Source organism: Dipteris shenzhenensis, chromosome 13 (assembly GCF_047967505.1).
Source record: "Dipteris shenzhenensis isolate YYH24624 ecotype China chromosome 13, Dip_SZ_1.0, whole genome shotgun sequence".
Lineage (NCBI taxonomy): Eukaryota > Viridiplantae > Streptophyta > Polypodiopsida > Gleicheniales > Dipteridaceae > Dipteris > Dipteris shenzhenensis.
The window spans coordinates 42,118,771-42,139,995 of record NC_141608.1 but is presented as its reverse complement, the minus strand read 5'-3'; the positions used below and the strand labels follow the sequence as shown (position 1 = coordinate 42,139,995).

At 41.7% G+C, this 21,225-nt stretch overlaps 1 protein-coding gene across 1 annotated transcript; it reads left to right on the top strand.

Moving 5' to 3' along the window:
* Positions 1-1,122: 1,122 nt before the first annotated feature.
* On the top strand, positions 1,123-5,395 carry LOC147895423 (autophagy-related protein 8f). The gene is made up of 6 exons (XM_087383566.1): positions 1,123-1,283; positions 1,817-1,857; positions 2,102-2,157; positions 4,579-4,631; positions 4,750-4,868; positions 4,985-5,395. Exons 2-6 carry the CDS (start codon positions 1,821-1,823, stop codon positions 5,077-5,079), a joined length of 360 nt encoding a protein of 119 aa, XP_087239692.1. The 5' UTR covers positions 1,123-1,283; positions 1,817-1,820; the 3' UTR covers positions 5,080-5,395.
* Positions 5,396-21,225: the final 15,830 nt, after the last annotated feature.

The window sequence follows — 21,225 nt, the reverse complement described above, 5'->3', positions numbered from 1 at the left end:
AGAAATTGTCATAGGAACTATGATATGTTGCAAATTCCATGGTTTTCTTATCATGAATGTGGCTATGAATCGGTCGAGACTATGGGACGTTGGACTACAGATCGACATTGTGCGAACATTTGCAAGCGATAACATAAAAGCAAAACGAATTTTCCTTAAATCAATTGATCGCATCAAAAATTCTATTATGAAAAGACAAACAATCATGAACAACACAAGATGAGGAGGCATGCACGATTACACATTCTAGCGCGGTTGGGTTGTGGATATCCAAAGGGATAAAAAACATACGCATCTAACGTTGCTGCTGTCAATTCCTCAGGCACACATTTTGTAACTCAAATGGAATGAGGAAATGCCACCAATTTGCAACCTGCAAGATGCCGGTGGCTCTCTTCAGCAACGCCTAGATTTCTATTAGCAAAGATTCAAAGGATAAAAAAGAGGAGAAAAGATTCAAGCATCAAGGTAGGGAGCCACCGCAGGGTGACTAGAGGTGGAGTTTTTGCTTTGTAGCCCACGAACCTTCAAAGCCGAGTAGAGAGAGGAGATAAGTGTCGATAGGCTGGGCAAAAACATAGTCTCTCCTTGCCCTCGGGAGCTCGAGGTATGAGACAAGTCGTGTCATGATTGGTAGAATGATGCTACGTTAAGTGGTACACACTCAAGGTGCCTGCCCAAGTTAAGCTGATGTGGTAAACATGTCCACGGCCCAAACTTGATGGGCGACCAATCTCAACCCCCCATTGCTAGTGCAAACATGTCCACCGCCACTTGATGGGGCAACCCAATCTCAGCCCCCCATTGCCAACCCAAGCTTGTGCCCAGGTTATGCTGACGTGGCGAACATGTCCATCGCCCAAACTCGATTCCCATGGCCAATCCAATGTGCAAACAGGTGCTTTGTGGATGTGATCTCGATGCACGGGAGCAAGCACGAGATGACAGGGATCGATGAAGGTGACACGTCAGGGACTGAGCCGAGTTGGGGGGGTGATGTGATCTCTATGCATGGGAGCAAGCACGAGATGACAGGGATCGATGAAAGTGACACGTCACTCTCGTTGAGACGATGGGTGCGCTAGGGACCGAGCCGAGTTGGGGGGGGTGACGTGGAGAGGGGGTTTGGTACCCATCTAAACTGAGTTGTGCAGCCAATTTTTGCAAAGATAGCTGTAGCTTCCTCCCAGGCCTTTGTTCCCCTTTCTTCGGGACGTTGACCTCCTCTTGCCCTCTCAATCTCGTCTTTGATCCATCTTTGTCGCTCGGTTCCCTTCTCCCAGGTGATTCCCTTTACTGTCTGTTGTTTTTCCCTCGTTTCTTGCGTAGCACGGGTGCTTTTCGAACTTGAAATCAGCGAAGACGAGACGTAGAACGGATTGTGTCTAAGAGATTGAGAGAGATTCTAAGAGATTGTGTCTATGGAGAGAGAGAGAGAGAGAGAGAGAGAGAGAGAGAGAGAGGGAGAGAATTTGTACAAAATTACAGTTTTAGCTTTTCATGTCTTCATCCTTAAAGGTTCCAAGGGATTGTGTCTATGGAGATTGAGAGAGAGAGACTTTGTACAAAATTACAGTTTTACCTTTTCATGTCTTCATCCTTTGGACAAGGGAGTTTGCCCCAAAACACACGTCTTGCCCTTCCTCCTGTTCGAAGGAGAAGTTACAGCTCACGTGGAATCATGCATGTTCAGTTGCAAGCCATGCCGCCGCAACCCTGTCGTTGTTTCCATAGTGCGCTTTTTTTGGGTTTGTGCGTTATTTTTTCCGGAGATCTCATAATATTTGTATGGTGTGCTTTTCGGTGAAATTCACAGTGAAATGGCGAAGCGATCGTTCAAGGAGGAGCACGAACTGGGTATTTCTCGACATTCAATGTGTGCCTACTGTGATCTCACTTAGGGATTATCGATGACTAGGAAGGAATACTTGATAATTATTCAAGGAACAGCAAAGTAAAATGTTAAAATTATAGTAGTTGTTATCCTATACCTTTGACAGACAGTTGACGAAGCACTGTGGTTACCCACATTCATGCAGTTACCCTTTCGTCATCTATTTTGATGAAGTCTCACTTCTTTGACTTGCGGCACTGTGATCAGGGAAAAGGAGAGCAGAAGCCTCCAGAATACGGGAAAAGTATCCTGACAGAATTCCGGTGAGTACTGGTGGGTTGTTACGTTAGAGTGCTTGGTTTCTTACCTATACATGCATGCTGGCATAACAATGACTTATCATAGCAGCGGGTAGGAGAGAACGTGGTAAACTAGGGTAGTAAACAGCTGGATCCATGTAATCCATGCTTTGAAGAGTCCGTCCTTGTTATTGAATTCCGTTTGCTCTTCACAAGGTTGTTAATAATTTCTGCTGCCAAGATATTTGGATTTTGTTGTGTAATTATGCGCCATATACATGCTTTTAAGCTTTCCATTCAAAGAGGGGCTATGAGAATTGAGTGCTACAGTGGAGGATGCAACATTTTCTCTGGTACCTTTTGTCGGATTTTGAAAGCAACCTTCTAAACTGCACATAATTGAGTCTCTGTGATGGAGCCCCTTTCTTTGCCACTTTTAGTGCATTTTTAGCGGCTTTGGATGAGATACAGCAACAATTTTAGGCTTACTAGAAGCACCTTGTAGGATATTGGAGTCCTATGGTAACATGGACTGAAATCTAGTTGAAAATGAAATGCTCTTTGTACACACGATAAGTTTATATTGTTTAATTTGTGGGGAAATATTGAACTCTACAAAAATTGACCTGTTACGTGATGTCTTCTTGGACTTTCATTGCCTTTTGGGCGTTCAGAATTTTACGGAATTCCTTGGCCTCAACTTCATGAGGTCAGCGGCTAGACAAATTCTGAGATCAAATGCTTTGAAATCAGCTGGTGTGTCCCGTTCTTGACACTTTGGCGAAACTACTCTGCTACATAATTGAGTGTGTGCTTTTATTTTGTGGATTGTTTTAGAGTGTGTCTGTTTCTCTTGTGGGCGTGAACAAGGTCTTCCCTTCTCTTGGTATTAAGTATACGGTGGGATATTTTACGGTACAATAGTTTGGGAATCAAATTCTCGGATCTATTTAGACAGGACAATGGACCCTATCAAAACATGGCACAATCAAGTGATACATAAGGCATTCTAAGGGCTGAATACAACAGTATGGAGGGGCTGAAAGAAACTAGACTACCTAAACCCAGTATAGCTGCTTATGCTTGGGCACTGATGACGACATAAGTGTTGCTTTGCTTGCTAAGTACGTCTTCCTTTTGTTTTTCATAAAAGTTTTTGTTCACCTCTTTTTTCTTCTTTCATTTTCCCTTCTAGATTTTTGGTCTTTAGAACAACAAAAAATCTAAATTTGTATGATTGGACTTATTCTAGTCTTACAAAGGTATATACATAAGGCATTCTAAGATGTCCAAACTCTTCCCTAGTATAATCAGGCAGTAATAAAGGGCCCCTAAAATTGAGCAGGCCATGTAGGCCTAACCTTGCTTAGCCTACTTCACTTTCCTTCAGCTGCTGTTTTCTTCATCATGACTAATTGAGGACACAATTTCTGATGGTGTGAGATACAGTCGGAAGGTCGAACTGTCCAGAAAGATTTTTAGTCAGGAAATTGGGAGATACAGTCTTAATTCATCCAATTTCTATATGGATCCTATGGAAGTTGACATAGTATGCTTGTACAAACCCTATGCATGCTGATCTTGCGTATTTTGTATGTGAGAAGTTCTCTTGCTCATCATATCCAGTGAGAAGTTTTTATGTTTACCATGGTTGTAAGACACGTTAAGACACGACACGTTAGATACGCTTCAGACACGAGTGTCTAAAGTGTCTTAAAGATAAGACACGTAAGACACGCCATTGTGGTTATAATAATAAATATTTAATTAATATATGTATAAGTATACAAATGTACAACTTACTAGCATAGCTAGCTGCTAGATTCTAGAAGTACAATAAGCTACACTTAAATAATGCAAGAAGAAACAATGCACTTGTAAAATGTAGTTAAGAGTCAAGACTCATCACTCAAGACTTAAAAGTTAAAGTTAAGACTCACGACTGAAGAGCTCACAAGTTTTGAGTACTTAAAGGTTTAAACTGACAATTGAATCTTGTCACATGTGACATGAATCAAAACTGCATCTCGATACATATTGAAAGGAAGCTTTCGACTCTCAAGACTCAAATCTCTGAAGATTCATCCTAATCTGAATCTATGAGGTCACTGCCACTGCTAGATCCAAAGTCACCATCAATGATAGCATGGCTAAGTCAAACTCAATGTGTTGTTACTCCCCACCCACCAAAAAAAAAAAAAAACGCAAGAGTGTCTAAAGGTGTCTTAAGGTAAGACACGTGTCTTAAGTGTCTTATCTTAAGACACGAGTGTCTTAACAACCATGACGTTTACACATTAGGTATAACATAAAGTATAGATTTTGTTTATTAAATGGAATCACCATTGCTCCATTGCTTCAGATTTTCTCAAAACATGCTAAATGCCATGAGTGGCAAGGATGCCCATATGTGTGATGTACTAAGACACATTGGATTTGTTTCAGGTTATTGTTGAGAAAGCAGAAAGGAGTGACATACCTAACATAGACAAAAAGAAGTAAGGCTTCTATTCAGTTTCAAAATTGTGTAGCCTTGATCACTTCATCTGAAGATACTTGACTTAATTTTATACAGGAGAATTTGAAACGATGGTTTATTGTGTCTGGTTCTCTCAGGTATCTCGTTCCTGCAGACCTTACTGTAGGACAGTTTGTTTATGTGATTCGGAAGAGGATCAAATTAAGTTCAGAGAAAGCTATCTTTATCTTCGTGGATAATGTCTTGCCACCAACTGGTATGGTCTGTTTGTACAAGTTCTAATTGCTGTGCTGTGAACATAATTTGTAAATTTTGCTCGATCAAGAATGATTTCATATCAGTTGTGTTCTGACTACATTCTCAAATCCCCAGCTGCCATCATGTCCTCCATTTATGATGAGCATAAAGATGAAGATGGCTTCTTGTACGTAACATACAGCGGAGAGAACACTTTTGGCTTCTTGTAGTTAGCAGTTCAGTGAAGACAGGAAGAAGGATACAAGTCCAGGGCTTGTGCATGGGGGTGCTTACCGTGGTTTAAAAACTATACTCTGGGATGGATACTGTTAATTTTTTTCCATCTAATCCGCTGTGTTCTTGAAGAACTACTTTTGATTAGCGCCCAGTAAACTACAGTGCATCGTATGCTCTATAAATTTAAGAGCACCTTGTATATAATGCTCTATCATGTAAATATTGGCTTACCAAATTTGTTGCCAATTGTATGTTTTATATGGATGGAAGAATAGAATCTTATAAAATGCTACAATTTTATGGTCCTCTTGTCATGAAACTTTGTATTGGTCTGCGTGTTTTTGGATTATATATCTGTTTGGGGCCTGCTCTAAACTCAGGTCATCCTTGATGATGAGGAAGATGGGCTTTTGGTTCCTGTCAAAACAGTGCTGATGGGAAACTCTTCACATGTTATGTATTCATGCTTTCCTGTAAATGGTTCATGTTTTACAGTGAGGATTTGATTTTGATGAAAGAGAAATTGATGAGCTTTTGGATTTTGCATCTGGAAACCCAAAAATTATCACTCACTTCACATGGCGTCTTCTGTGCATTGTCGTGATCACATCTCAGTGGGTAGCTGTCTGAATGCTGTAACAATTGAAACATGTTGTCTTTTGGTGTGGGATCCTTAATAGAAAAGTGTGCATTGTTGAAGGACATAAATACCTGCCCAAAACTTCCTAGTAACTGGACACAGAAGCTATCCATCATGAAAGCTTTAGAATATTAATTTGGCAATGCTGGAAGCACTTCAAACATGTTAATCGGTGTGGGGTACCCAATGGAAAAGAGAATGCATATATTGCAGTGGGTAGCTAGGCAAAAAATAACCATGTTGATTGAAAGCCTGAAGCACTGGGAAACTCCCCTCGCTTCTTCCGTCTCTGCACCCTGCATATAAAGAGAGTGGATATCCCGGTTATGGATTGGGTTTTTTCTTCGGCTTGAAGGTATCCTGTGCGTTTTTTAGCCAGATCAATGTTGACTACATTATTGTTCTCTGGCTTCTCTTTTTGCTATTGTTGCATCGTGTCCTTTTCTTTCTAGAAGCAGGCGTTCATAGTTATGCGCAAGTCTTCACACTGCTTGCCGTTGTTGATGATCTTTCAAATGCTTGAATCAGGCTTATTTAGATATATGTTCTATTATAGAGATAGATTGGGGAGAATGTTTCATTCAATGGTCTTAAGTGCAAGGCTAGACCTGATAGCTCTTAGCTGTGTTAAATGCCTCAAAAGACTTTTCGAACTTCATTCATCTTGAGGCTTATCTAGTGTGCCCTTGAAAATATGAAAAAAAGGAAAAATAAGTTTGAATGCCTCTGAAGTTTGGGAACTCTGAAGTTTGGGAAAAATCCAAAGTTTTGCATGTTTCTGAAGTTTGAGAAAGAACCTCGGACGTTTTTCAGACAATTTAGTGTATGTTAAGAATATTCTCTGTAGAGCTACCCTCAATTAGGAAGATGCATAGGTTAGAGAGTTCCACCAAATTCGGATTATGGTAGGAGTGTAAACCTAAACTGACGACTCTTCTTTTGGTTGTGCTCTAGTATTGTAATCTTGTCTAGAGAGATCCTTCATGGCAAAGTTCAACCAATGCCACTAGTATTACCTGAATGATATTATGGTAGGACATTTCATGTTCTATCAATTGAGAATGCAAGGATCCCCTCGAGCAGCCTAGGAGGGCTGCTTTCCTCAGGGAATGGAGGGACCTCTTCCATCTTCTATGAGTCTTCCACAGGGTTGCAATGGCGTTTTCAGATTCGACCTTGGATATTTTATACCTCCTTTTGAGGAGTTTTTTCATGCATGCCATGATGTATTACCGCATTGAGCTTGCTATGGTGTGTTTTATTCATACTTAATAGTAGTTTATTTTTGCAAAAAGAAAAGAAAAGAAAAGCTGAGAATATTTTCAAATTCAATAATGTGATGGTGGAAGCAATGGTAGTGCTCTATTGAACATGCTTCTGAACCTTTGATACCTCATTTTGTTTGAGCATTTTCAGCTTTGGGGAAAAAAAATTTCATGTCCTGATAATTGAGCAATTTCAAAAACAAATATTGGCAAATTGTGTCTTCTTGTACTATCGTTTGGATGGTGATCTTGTAGCATGTTCAATAGAAGTTGAGATTTTTCTCAGATTCAACAATGTAATGATGCAAAAAAAGGTTGTGCTTTGTTGACCGTGCTTCCAAATGGCTATAGAACCTTTGATACTGTGGTGTAGAATATAGTCTCTCGCTTTTGAGTCAAGGAGAGTTCAACGTTATGTGCTATGGATTATCATAGGAGCATTTTTAGCACTAGTTGGTTAATGGACAAAAAGAATGCGAGAAGATAGGTTCATGCGTAACATGTTTTTTTTTTTTTCACATTCAATTTTGTAGTGATGCAAGTAGTGGTAGTGCTTTGTTGAACATCCAATAGTAGTGTAGTCTATAAAGAGAGTCGTGATTACTAATCGAGTTCAACCAATGCCACAAATATTTCTTTTGTGTCACATGCTTCGGATTAGGGTAGGATGGGCATTTCTAGCACTACTTTGTTAATGGGAAATAGAAACACTAGAGCACAATTCCATGTCCTATCAAGCGAGCAACCTCAAAAAATAATATTGGCATGTATAACTTGTTACAAAAACGTTAAGATTTTTCCCGCATTCAATAATGTTATGTTGCAAGCAATGGTAGTGCTTTTGTTGAACATGCTTCCAAATAGCTTTAGGACTTTGATGCACCGATGTGGCAACCACAAAGGTCAAAGCCGCTAGCTTGGGGGCTATGTTAGTGTAGGACGTGGCTTAGGGTTTTATGAGAAACCTCTAAATGTAGCCTCGGTTGTGAGTGCCAAAGAGGACTAAAAGCCAATGGCCAATCCATTGTAATTGTTGTGAATATGTGGAATGTCATCCAATGGTGTGAAGCAACTCCTTACATAAATACTTTGATATCCAAATGAGGGCTTCCCTACGTTCTACGAGTGTTGTACCAATCTTCACATGGTATATGATTTTTTCTCTTGATTTTCCTATGATGTCTTCTCCCCATGCTAATAGTTTCTCATGGTTTTCCCAACGACACTTTTACCCTTTAAATAAAGGAATTTTTTTCCAAATCTTTCTTGAAAGGGTACCAAAAGAATGGTAATTACGCTTTGACATATCACGAGTATATGGATACCAAACTCACTTGTCTTTGTGCTCAAAATGTAAGTAGAAAAGAGATTCCTAGTTGCATTGAGGGCCTTCTAAGAGGGTTTCTCTAACAGTGACGACCATGCCTCAAAGCCCTAAGCTCCAAAACCCTTAAGGGCCCTAGATACACAGCCTTGTACCTTAGGTTGCTATCAATTGGGGGTGGCATTGACCATGATAGCTTGATGTCTCCTTGTCTACTTGTCTCTTTTTTTGTCCCTACCTTTTTCATTATTTTCTTTGAGTTCTTAGTGGGTTTTTCACTTCTTACTCTAGGTTTTCCCATTAAGAAAACTCCTAGTTTGCCTTGTTTCATGAAAGGAATGAAGAAAACTCCTCTCCTCTCCTCTCCATCGCTTTCTCCCCACTCCTAGGTGGGCTGAACTCCATGGTCCAGCCCAAGGGGTTAGATCTCAGCTTGGAGTTCTTTACAAATCAACCTTAGTTTAATCTCTAGGAGGCTCCTCTCTGGTCGCGGTTCTGCTCCAGGTCAAAGTTTCTGCTGCTGCAGACAGCTTTCCACACAGTCAATGAATCAACCACAACTTTTCGAGGTTTGCTCGGATCACTTCAAAGTAAAAAGCAAGTTTATTATTTGGAAGATAAGATATATTTTTTACTTCTAGGACAAAGACATAATCACTACCATTTGGCTGTGGTAAAAGTCACAAGTAGAGAGGGGTACTGGCAGATTGGGTTTTCTTTAATGGCGGTCATGAAAAAAGAGAAGCAACCTTCATATGCTGCAACAGTAGCTTCACCCTTGCCTAACACTAGGCAAAGTGAGGTCATTATTCTTCTACAACAACAAGTTCTCCTTCTCAAAAAGGAGAACAATGAGCTAAAGCAAAAGTTCCAAGAGCTAGAAGAGAGTAAAAGTGGCTGAGAGCAAACTAGAAAAGGCAAGCCCCATTGTAGCTCATGATGAAGCTGTCTTTAGTCAAATGGAAGAGATGCATGAGAAGCTCAAGGGAGATATCCAAGAGAAGCTCAAAGGAGAAGTAAAGAGCTCCTTAGACACACAAATGTCTTCTCGACTACAGAATGAATTCAAAGAACAAGCCAATAGACTGTGCAACTCAAGAGTGCTCAAGATTGGAGGTTTAGCAAACAACTAGTTCATAGCTGAAGACTTATGAAGAGACTCGTGAGAAAATCAACAAAGCTTTACCAGGAGTTGAATGGGAAGACTCGGAGTTTAATATTGGAAAAGCAGGAGAGCATGCAATCCTTAACTTCGAGTCAAAAGATGAAAGGATTAAGCATGTGGATGGCAGAGGAACTCACAAAAGCTCAACTAAAGACTAAGACCTCAGAGCTTGCAAAGGTAAAGGTGGCCAAAAAAGAAGGAAAATGGGATGTCTTTTGAGATGGCAAGGCTTTGATCAGAGACTTCAAAGAGAAGAACAAAGACCCTCAGTCTATAACTGATGTATGATTTGCTTTTCGTTTTGTCTCAGTTTCCCATTGTTCATCTTTTTTAGGTGAACAAGTTGTATATGATGGAAGTAATATAAAACCCTATTTTATATTTAAAAAAAAGTTCAATATGCGATTATGCATTTGGGAAGATGTACATACATTTTTAGATAGATATGAAGGTGCCGAGAAAGAGTTGGAGAAATGTACATTAAAAAATGTATACACTACAAATAATGACAAAATGTGCATGGAAAATGCAAACATTGCAATTAATAACAAAAATGAATTGAGCACACTTCTTCTTAGGTATTTGTTTAGAAGAATAGCAAGCTATTGTTGTTGAAACTAGTTGAATTTGTTGAGGGAAAGTGCTCTGTTGGAAATATTTGTAACTTGTTCTTGTATGTCAGAACATGAACGATTAATCTCACCATTGAAATATATCTCACACGAGTGAAGTGATAGTGCACTATAATATGCTTTGAAGTTTGTTCATACACGAAACACTAGGTTCTTTTCCAATTGAATAGTTTTAAAAGCAGAGTGTTGTATGTTCAAATAATAAAGTCTCCAATTGGGAGAATAATTTTTACTTTATAGGTAGCATTAGTAGATCCTTTGTATTCTTCATTAATAGATGATAAGGCACTAGTTATAGGAGTACATTGAGCAAACTTGGCCATGAGAGCATCAAGTGCTAGGGAGCTTATTCAAAAGCTGATTCTATATGTTGGAAATATATGTATTCTTTTGTGAGAGCTCCCCATATATAGACTCCAGAGAAATGGCTTTCCATCTGTGAAAAGATGTGGATTGTTTGGGAGTGTGGATGTTTTTATCAAATCTATGCTTACATATTAATATAAAATCTTGGCGAAAGTTTTCAAGCTCAAGTTTTAAGTTTCACAATATTGGTAGAAAGTAGTACTTTTATATATATATATTTTTTTGAATTTTACAGGAAAAAATGTAAAGCTTGGTGAAACTTTTTAATTTTTTTGCATAAAAGTTTCAAATCCTGGTGAATGTTTAAAACATTTATTTTTATTAGGGCATACAAAATTTCGATGCCAATATAAAAGTTTATCTTCTTAATGAGAGATGGCTTTCCATCTGCGTGAAAAGATGTGGATTGTTTGGGAGTGTGGATGTTTTTATCGAATCTATGCTTATATATTAATATAAAATCTTGGCAAAAGTTTTCAAGCTCAATTTTTTAGTTTCAAACTATTGGTAGAAAATAGTACTTATATATATATATATATATATATAGAAATTTAAAGGAAAAAATGTAAAACCTGGCAAAACTTTTTAAAAATTTTGCATAAAAGTTTCAAATCCTGGTGAATGTTTAAAACATTTATACAAACTTTCGACGCCAATATAAAAATTTGTCTTCTTAACGAAACTAACTTGAAAAAATCATCTATGTTTGGGAGAGTTGCCTTTATAGACATAGGAGCCTACTAGTATCTCTGGGTTAGGTAGAACAGAGTTTTCCCCGCCCCTCAACATTTGATACTCACACAGATAAAAAGCACAACTCTGCTCATTGTATGCTTATAGGCTAATTTAGAGGAGGGTTTGGTCTACTATGAACCCCTACCATTGGATACAATGATCATCGAGTGTGGAGCAAATTAGATTCTCTACATGGAGAGAAGGCTCAGAGATATATTTAATATGAGAGATAGGCTCATAGGCCGTGTATGCAAGAATAAACACACATTCAGTCTTGCCATTTTGGCTAACGCTTTTAGGAGAGGGAATTAAGAGGTCTTTGTATGATTTCATATGCCTTGGGATGCTCCACAAGCTTCATGTGCATTCTCCCCCTCCTTGATCTCCGTCTCTATGCTTACATTTCGTAGAGGAGATATGCCTTTTCTATGTTTTCGTAGCACGTGGCTATGCAAACCCTTCTGAAGATATGGTCTTTGAAGTAATAACATAGATTACATGCGATATTGTGCATCGAGTAAAAAATGGAAAGTAAATTGCGACTGAGTTTCTACTACAATATAGTACCTTTGATATGATCTTGGGTTATTTGGCCTTTGACTTGTTTCTATAGGAGGGATTGTCTCACGACCCTAACCATTTTGATGATACCGCCAAGGGGCCAAGCACCATAGGAATGTTTTTTCATGTGTTTACCTTTTTATTTCCCTAAGCATCAGTTTAATTGTGAGAAAGTACCCTAAGCATTAGTTCAATTGTGAGAAAGTACCCTTGGACTATGCTAATAGAAAGCAACAGATTCATTATTTATTGAGATGGAGATATTTCTTTAGGGTTTTATGAGAGAAATTGTGAGTATGGTTTCACTAACTTTAGTTGGACAAGGTAGATCCCAAGAATGGACATTGAGACATTTAGACTAATTTGTGGTAATAGGTAGTGCTCAGCCTCTCATATAAAAGGAAAAGAAAGAGGCTTTTCCTTAGAATTGTATTTTGACTTGCAAATTAAATTGCATGGAAATTATTCTCAAAATTTGTTTTAGCATCTTATCTCAGGGAGAAATAAGAATGTTTTCACAGTACTATTCATGAAATGCTTTTTATGAATCCGATTCTCCCAGTTATTTTGTTAGAGATTCCTCTAGTTTTTCAAGAATTCCATTATGTCCCGTTGATGGAATGGCTAGGAGCACAACTTTGTACCAAGGGAGATCCCCTTGTCAGGAATATTACCATAAGGGAGTCTTCTATTACTTACTGTAGTTTACAGAACTTTTTGAACTAATGCCAACCGCAGTTTTGTAAGAGGGACAAGATTTGATTAATGTTGATCTAGATAGATTTGACATGGATAACAATTGTATGCCGGTATTGAAGCCTGGCCTCCGCAAACTAGAATGAATTGTGCTAAATTTCATTTAGTTATGATGGTGCCAAGTGAGTCAGAATACCTCTCCATCGGATTTGCATTAGGAAATCGTTGGCATGATTTAACAGACTCATAATGAGGCATTGGAATCTTTGAACATTACTTTCTGGTAGGTTATCTCCATCTATTGTAATACATGATTGAATTATCTGTTGGAGACTCTTGGCTCTTTTTGTATTTTGAACATTGTACTAGTATGAAATTGAGTATTGACTTCCACTTTGATACTCTATCTAAAGGGGTTGAATACTAATGGATTGATGTCACTTGTTGTTTGTAAAGGTGTTAACATCCACAAGTTACAGTCACAGAATGCAGGGTAATCAGTGATTAGAGGTGATTAGACTTCATGATTTACTTCAACAGCTGCAGCCATGGAAGGAGTACATTGCAAGCTTCATGGGGTTTGAGCCCCAAATAGCCCATGCGATTACAAGTTCAAGCCACAAATTGCAATAGATAACTGAAGATCGGGCCTCGCCACTCCAGGTTTTGAGCCTCATATACAGGTTTCATGCATCAAATGGCTTAGGACTCGGAGGCGTGAGGCTAACACAAGTGCTATTTAGTGCTCTTATATGGTTAACACAAGTGCTATTTTTGACACACAAGAGTGGAACAGTAGAGGAGAGATGGAAAGAATAGCAAAGATGCCTTGGCACCCTATGGACCCAAGAGCCTTATAAATGTAAAGAAAGAGAGAGTGCTAAAAGGAAAAGGGTTGGCCCTCCCTTCAAAAGGTGACTTGTATAAAAGACCAAATGGTTGACTTTGGTATTCATTGTTGTATGCACAAGTTTGGAATACAAGCTCCCTCTTCTCTTTGGGTGTTCTCTTGTTTCCTTTGTAGTGCCTTTGTGTTTGCCACTCCATCCCCCTTCACTCTCCTCTTCCCTTCTCCTTCTCCCTCCCTTCTCCCCTCTCTTCTCCCTTCTCCCCCCTCCCTCTTTCTCTTGTGGAAACACATTGCAACAATTCGAAAGCCGCTTGAGTGACACATGCAGACGGCTCGTACCTTGCATTGCTCTCACAAGGAGGTATCTTGGAGTGGAGGCCATCGACATATCCCCACAACACATGAGTCACCGTCAAGACTACACATTTTTGGTGCCATTGCCGGGGAGTTCAAGGTATGCTTTTGCTTTGCATTTGCCTTCTTTTGTAATATACCCATTGCACATGGATTTGAGCTTAATTTAGAGCTTTTTTAGTGGAGTTTTAGGAGAGGAATGACGAAGGAATTGTGAGTTGGACGGAAAAGAGACGAAAAACTATCATTTTATGTTGAAAAGCATTTTGAGTATAGGAAGCTTGTTGTTGAGGTTTGTTAGTGTTTTAAAATGATAGGAAGGTAGTTTCTCAGATTGCTAAGGAGTGTATGGTGTCAAAACTCACAACAAACAACCAAGAATGATGAATCATGCTGAAAATCGAAATTGTTTTGAGTGTTGACAGTCACTTCTCTATGAAATCTCTCATTTTCACTCAAATATTGTTTTTCTTTCTTGTTTTTTGCATTGAGTAGGTCGACTAGGTAGTTTAGCATCCCCCAATCACAAAAAACCTTGAAAAGAAACTCCAAAATAGTAAAGAATCATAAAAAATCAATCGGTGATAGCACATTCCTATCCCCATAGGTCGGCGTCTTAGTGCTATCCCCATGACGATCACCATAGCACTATCCTGTTGGCCAAACCTTCATTGACCCATGGACTTAGCACTTATCCCCATGACCTAACTTCTGACCGTTGTCTAACCCGACGCCCTAATTAATGCGTGTCAGAATCAAGTATCCCGACAGACTGATAGTCGTTGAGCTGTGGCCTTAGTGCTATGCTCATGATCATCATCGCCATCAGCTTATCCCCATGCCCGTTGCCATATTCGTAACCCACCGATCGGTACCTTAAGCTTAACCTCGTGACTGTTGTCATACTGTATCCCACCAATCTAGATATCCCACGGACTGGCGACTTAAGCTCATCCCCGCAACTGTGGTCATACTATATCCCGTTGATCTAGATATCCCACTGACCGGTGCCTTAACCTCATCCCCATGACTATTGTCATACTGCCAACCCCACGCCCATCACCATACCATTATCCCGTCGAGCTTATCGTCCCTCCGCCCATAGTCTTAGCTCATCCCCACGATCGTAGGAATACCACTTGTGTCCTATCCCACAAACATGTGGCACTACCCATTCCCTACGACTATTGCCTTAGTGCTATCCCTATGACCATTGCCATAGTCCTATCCCCACACCCGTCGGGATATCTCTGGGGTAGTCCAAAAAATACAGAATTAAAGTTTCAATAAGAGTGTGCCCTTTTGAGAGGTCTTATACATGCACTTGTGATCTAGAAGAATTTTGTCCAATAAATACATACTTAAAGTTTCAACAAGAGTGTGCCCTTTTAGTGGTCTTATACATGCACTTGCGATATGGAAGAATTTTGTCCAAGGAGCCCGCGCCTGAGGACTGTGCTTCGAGCTACCCTCAGCCCACCTTTCACCCAAGTTGGGGATCAGTCCAAACTGGAAGCTCGGTTCCTAGCTCCCACTCCGTAATAGGACCCTGACAGGAGGATCCATCTAACTCCGACGAGACAAAGAGCTTGAACGAGATGCAAGACCTCGTGGGTCCAAGGGATCCCGAAGCCCCCTTCACTAGAGTTTGGCTCCCCCCAACTCTAGATTGAATGAGGAGATGCAAGACCCCGTGGGTCCAAGGGCTCCCGAAGTCCCCTTTACTAGTTTAGCTCCCCCCAACTCTCCTACTCCTTCTATAGCATACAGGTTAAGAGATACATTCACCATGTTTAGAGGTTTAGGCCAAACAGATTCGACAAACATGGAGAACCCCTTCGCCAGCATGTATGTGGGAAGGGAAGGTCAGCAACAACAACCAAATCTTGAACCATAGACGGGGACATAAACCACCTTTGTGGACCCAAGGCCCACAACTTTCATGCAAGAGGCTCCCAAGGAGGGGCATCTTATGAACTCCCAACCTTCCAGGTACCTCTGACCTTCACCGGCTATGTGGCACCACAAGTTCCACCCTATCGCCCAATGCAAGGAATCTCCATGCCAATGCCCCATGACCCACCTCCTCCAGGAGTCCGACTGTTCCCACCCGCAACTATTGCTCCAATGAATGGAGGCCTTGGCGCATCCACCCAAATGCCGATACTAGTAACTCAATGGATTCCCCCACTAGGGCCAATAGGCTTAAGCCCACCCCTACATTATGTTAGGCCCACAATGGCGTTGCCTCCACTAGTGGTCCAAACGGTGCTATCAGATGAGGCGATGCACATCTTGGTGAATGCGCTAAGAAGGGGGGCCACACCACCCCCGCCTGCACTAGTGTTTGTAGCAAGGATCATGAATCCCTCAAGGAGTCGACCCATAGCCATCTCCAAGTTGATGACCAAATTCCTTGGGGAAGGAGACCTGGTCTCCCTTGTGGAGCGATTTGAGCAGATATGTGAAGCCTTTGGAGCTCCCGGAGATCTAGAAATGGCTAATGCATTTGGTCTCAGTCTGGATGGCAAGGCAGGCCAATGGTATAGGGCTCTCACCTCGAAAGAAAAAGTCAACTGGGAGATGAGAAAAGCCTTCATTGTAGGGTTTGCCCCCAGTGGACATAAATGGATTCCTTGAGGAAGGAGACCTGGTCTCCCACGTGGAGCGATTTGAGCGGATATGTGAAGCCTTTAGAGCTCCCAGATATCTAGAAATGGCCAATGCATTTGGTCTCAGTCTGGATGGCAAGGCAGGCCAATGGTACAGGGCTCTCACCTCGAAAGAAAAAGTCAACTGGGAGATGTTGAGAAAAGCCTTCATTGTAGAGTTTGCCCCCAGTGGACATAAATGGATCCCAATTAATCAGTTGTATGAGGTAAATCCCTTCGAGATTACATAGTTAGAATCAAGCACCTCAATTCCCACTACAAACCATATGAGCGGATGAGCGATAAACGATTGTTGCCTCGCTTCCTCATCGGATTGGCAAGCCCAAAGTTGCATGACCACTTGATAGTTATGAATCCTACCTCCTTCAAACTATGCAGCAAGGTAGCTATCCGTATGAGTGATAATATGATGGACAAGGTTCACTCAGATAACCCTGATCCCATCAGAAGTATCACCATCGGTCAGGTCTTCGAGTGTGGAGCCGACCAAGAAAGAGATCAACGAGCCCAAGGGCTTGGATGTGAGTGAGATAGCCTCAAATTTACTGACTCAGCTTGGCCAACAATGTAGGTCAAGAACCTCCAAGGATGTGCCAAGCAACCCCCACTTGTTCCCATGGAGAGACAACATCTCGTGCGAGATATGTAATGGCAATCATCCCTCCAATGAGTGTCCTTGCCTTAGGGCATGGCTAGCCCTCTATTGCGCACATTGTCATAGATGGGGGAACCACGATACCTCCCAATGCCAATTTTTGAGGTCCCTACCCCAACCTATGTATCAAGTGAGACCCCCATTAGCCCTGACGGCTCCGCCTAATCCTGTAAATGCACAAGGTGCCCCTTTGGATAGTCCAGGCCAGTATACAACATAATAGGCTCCACTACCATCACCCATACTAGGTCCCCAACCTCCCCCACCCCGTATAGCTCCCATCAATCAAGTATTGGTAGAGGAAGTGCCCAATGATTGGGAGGAGATGGATCTAGACCATGACCCCTCGACTGCTACCCTTACGAGGAAGGAAGAGGTACCTTAAGTCACTACCTCTTGCAAGAGAATTAGCAAGTCCCAATGTTCCACACTGCCCCCTTGACTGTAAGGGCCAGAGACCTAAACTCTGTTGCTTGAAGGCCCCCGATCCAATGCTATACCTACCAGCACCCGCACAAGGCAAGTGAGTGCCCCTACAAGGGTACTTCGAACCCTCCGGTGTCATGCTTCAAGTGTTAGGGGCCGCATTTCTTAAAGGACTTCCCCTACAAGGATCTTACCCCAGATGCTCCCCCCACGACAGGCCCTACACCCTTGTGTATGGGGTGCATTTATTCAAAGATTGTCCCTTGAGAAGTCCGGCAACCCCAATCACCCCACCTATGAGCACCAGCCTTAACTTGATCAGTATCAGGTGGCCGTGGTACCCTTGAAGGTCATCACAAGGATGTAGGCCAAAGTCATAGGTAGGGCAATGAAGAAACAAGCAAGGAAGGGCAAATGGCCCCTACCGCAAAGCCTTGAGGCTTCTCAACCCCCGTAGACCTGGTCCAAGAAAGCCATATGGGTGGGTGATGGGGCCGCTCATTCAAGACGGTTCCGATGAGGAGATAGCCACCCTTACCACCTCCTCTACCTTTGAACGTACTTCCACCCAAGGTGACCCAGGTGTACCTCCAAGCCCAAATGTAAACAAGCCAGTGCAGGCCTAAGGCCTCGCACCCCCGCCTCCATATAAGGAAGCCTATTCGGACCCAGTCCTAGAAAAACATGTAATAGAGGCTCAGAACTTGGTATGGGACTGCTAGAAAAAGTTCAAGCATAGACTCAAGGCAACAAGTAGAGGGTTGGATACCATCCACCCAGCCCACTTGACTAACCACCAAGGGGAAAAGGCACTCAGGATGCCGAAAAGGGTAGAAGAAGAGGAACGTTTCAGCTTTGATAAGTCAGAGGCTCTAGATTTGATGCAGCGAATGTTCCAAGAGGACCCAGTATTGCAAAACCTATAGGATGAAGGAGACCTTTATGGTTTTGAGGATCTACTACTATTAGTAGGAAGCGAGACCTCACAAGAACCCTGTGATAGCGACGGGTTGGTTGCCTTCCTCTCGACCGAGGTAAAAATACCAATCGCCTCCCTGTTAAACCTATCCAAGTAGATGAACGGATGATCCCTACCCCCAAGTCCTGCTAGCCCTAAGGTTGATCAATCACCAGAGGAGGGATAAAACTTACCCAAGGTTCCCATCAATAAGTTAGGCCAATACTTCAAAGGTGATGACACGAATGCGGCTATCCCCATAACCTATCAGCACCAAAAGGTTGATGCCATCCTGGATGGGGGAGTGGGAGTGAGTGTCTATACCAAGGAATGCTGGGTGAAGTGGGAAAAGCTTGTGCTCGAGCAAACCCATCTAGTGGTGAAGTTAGCAGATGGCAGAACTGCAGAACCCTTGGGAGTCCTTACCAGTATTAACATCAAGGTATTCAGCTTCACGTACCCCATCAAGTTCGTAGTCATGGACTTTACCTAGTAGCAGCCGGGATATGAAGCCATCCTAGGCAGGCCCTTCTTGTGAATGTCTGGGCTTGTACACGATTGGCATACTAAATAACATCTATCTGCGGCATGAGGAATAAATCATACAGGTGGACTTGCGCACCTACAAGGCCCACCCATTGTCAGGATAACTCTTCATCACTATCGCTGAATTTGACACAACTATTTGGATAGCATCCTTAAAGCTGTTCCAACCCTATGAAGAGGATGAAAAAGAGTTTGATGAATTTTGGTATGCACCTCTCCCCGTGCTGGAATTTTGCTCAGAACTGGATGCACATACTGGCAAACATTGATGTTCCAGAGAGAATAGGGTTCCAAGTTACAACACCCCAACTCGAGAAAATGACCCCGGTGGTTCCCCTTAGGATGTTTAACATGCTCAAACCCCGCAAGGTGAGCAAGGGGACAGTAAGTTCAAATCAGACCTCCATTAGCTAGCATTCATTGGTGCCACTACTGCCCATCACGAGTTCTCTTCCAATTGGGGAACCAGAGTGAGCAAGGTAGCCTCCCCAGTTGGCTCTATAAGTGCCATGAAAGAGCCCCCTTTAGGTCCAAAACTCCTGTTATCCAAAAACTTGGCTAAGGCCAAGACGACCACTCCCCCTGAAGAAATAGAAGAGGAAAGTGGAGAGAAGAGGATCTATGACAGGTACCAACCCACTACAAGGCCTACAGGATCGAGGATCGCAAGATCTTATACCAACAAGCCAAGAGATCTTGGGAAGACGGGTGCTCCCAAGGATATGACAGCCTAGCCCCAGTTAAGGAGGTAAACTTGGCTCCGGAAGGTTAGGACCCCCAACCTGTATTCATCGTTGATGATCTCTCACCCAATGAGGAGGATGCTCTAATATCTCTCCTACAAGAATACAAGGACTATATGGCTTGGAAATACACAGATATGAAAGGGGCGCCTGCTGAAGTTGTGCAGCACACGATACCCACGCTTAACAATGCCATGCCAGTACGTCAACGTCCCTACCCTATGAACCCCAAATTTAGTTTAGATCTTTTGATGGATTCTGATACCAAGTTTTAGTGTACCGTGAGTAGCTATTAGTACCACTCCATGGATTGAAGAAGTGAGCAAGCGAGACACTAATTTTTTGCCAACCTCAATGGGATGTGATTTTTTGTGTCCATGTTGATGTATTCTATTATAAAATTGGCATTATGTTGGCATAGCTAGATGGGAAATTAGAGTAGTATCCCATATACTATGCAAGCAGGTTGATGAAACCATATACTATGCAAGTAGGTTGATGAAACCAATTGAATTGTAGCACTACTAAGCATCAATCTCTTGGCATGGTTGATAGTGTTCAAAAGTTTTGGCACTACTTTCTTGGTAACTCATTCATTTTCTTTGTAGAACACCAATCATTGCTTTATCTAATCAACAAAATAGTGCTTCAAGGATCCTAGTATGGTGGATGCTCTTGCTTTAAGAGTTCAATTTCAAAATTATTCACAAACGAGGAGTTCAATTTCAAAATTATTCCCAAACTAGGTAAATCTCATGCCACAGCAAATTGACAAACACAGATTCCTACTTCAAATAGACCCCAAGCAATAATAATAGAGCTCCTAGATGTACATTTGCTTGCTATAGATTTCTCTGACAAAACATGCGTGCCTCAGGATCTATGGAGCACTCTAAGGTGGATGGAACCTGTGTGGAAACATGATGAAGAGAGTGCTCATGACATGTATCTCAAGTCAATTAGGTTCCAAGATAGATTAGCTTGGACTCATAAAGAGAATCTTGAGATAGTGCAAAGTGCTTGATTGATATTCCTTCAAATGAACCTCCCTTTTATAGGTGAGGGTACTTACATCCATTTGCTTGCTCACATGTGGGATATCTCCTCCATGCCATGTGGCAGCTTATCCTTTGCTCATACCTTTGCTCTACAAGTGCTCATGGCACCACAACTCTCAACACCTCCCCTTGGTGCCATGATCCTTTGGCTACTGCAAGGTGGTCAGATGTGAGTTACAAATCCATCACCTCCCCTTAGTGCATGCATGCTACTTAAGGTGGTCAAGTGTGGCTTCTACATGTCAATACCTCCCCTGGGTGCTTTCATAGCTACTCTCAGGTGGTCAGGTTTGATTACAAAACATAGGCAAGGTTGGCAAGGTTTTTTGTTTTCAATACATTCCATTTATGTCACCTTTTGGCTCATGGCTTGATGACGACTCTTTTGCTTCTTTGTTTGGTGTAGCTACCTGCATGATGCTTTGTTCTTCCATGTGCCTTGATGCTTTGTGTGGATGCCATGCTTCGGGCTATGGTCATCTCATACACTTGT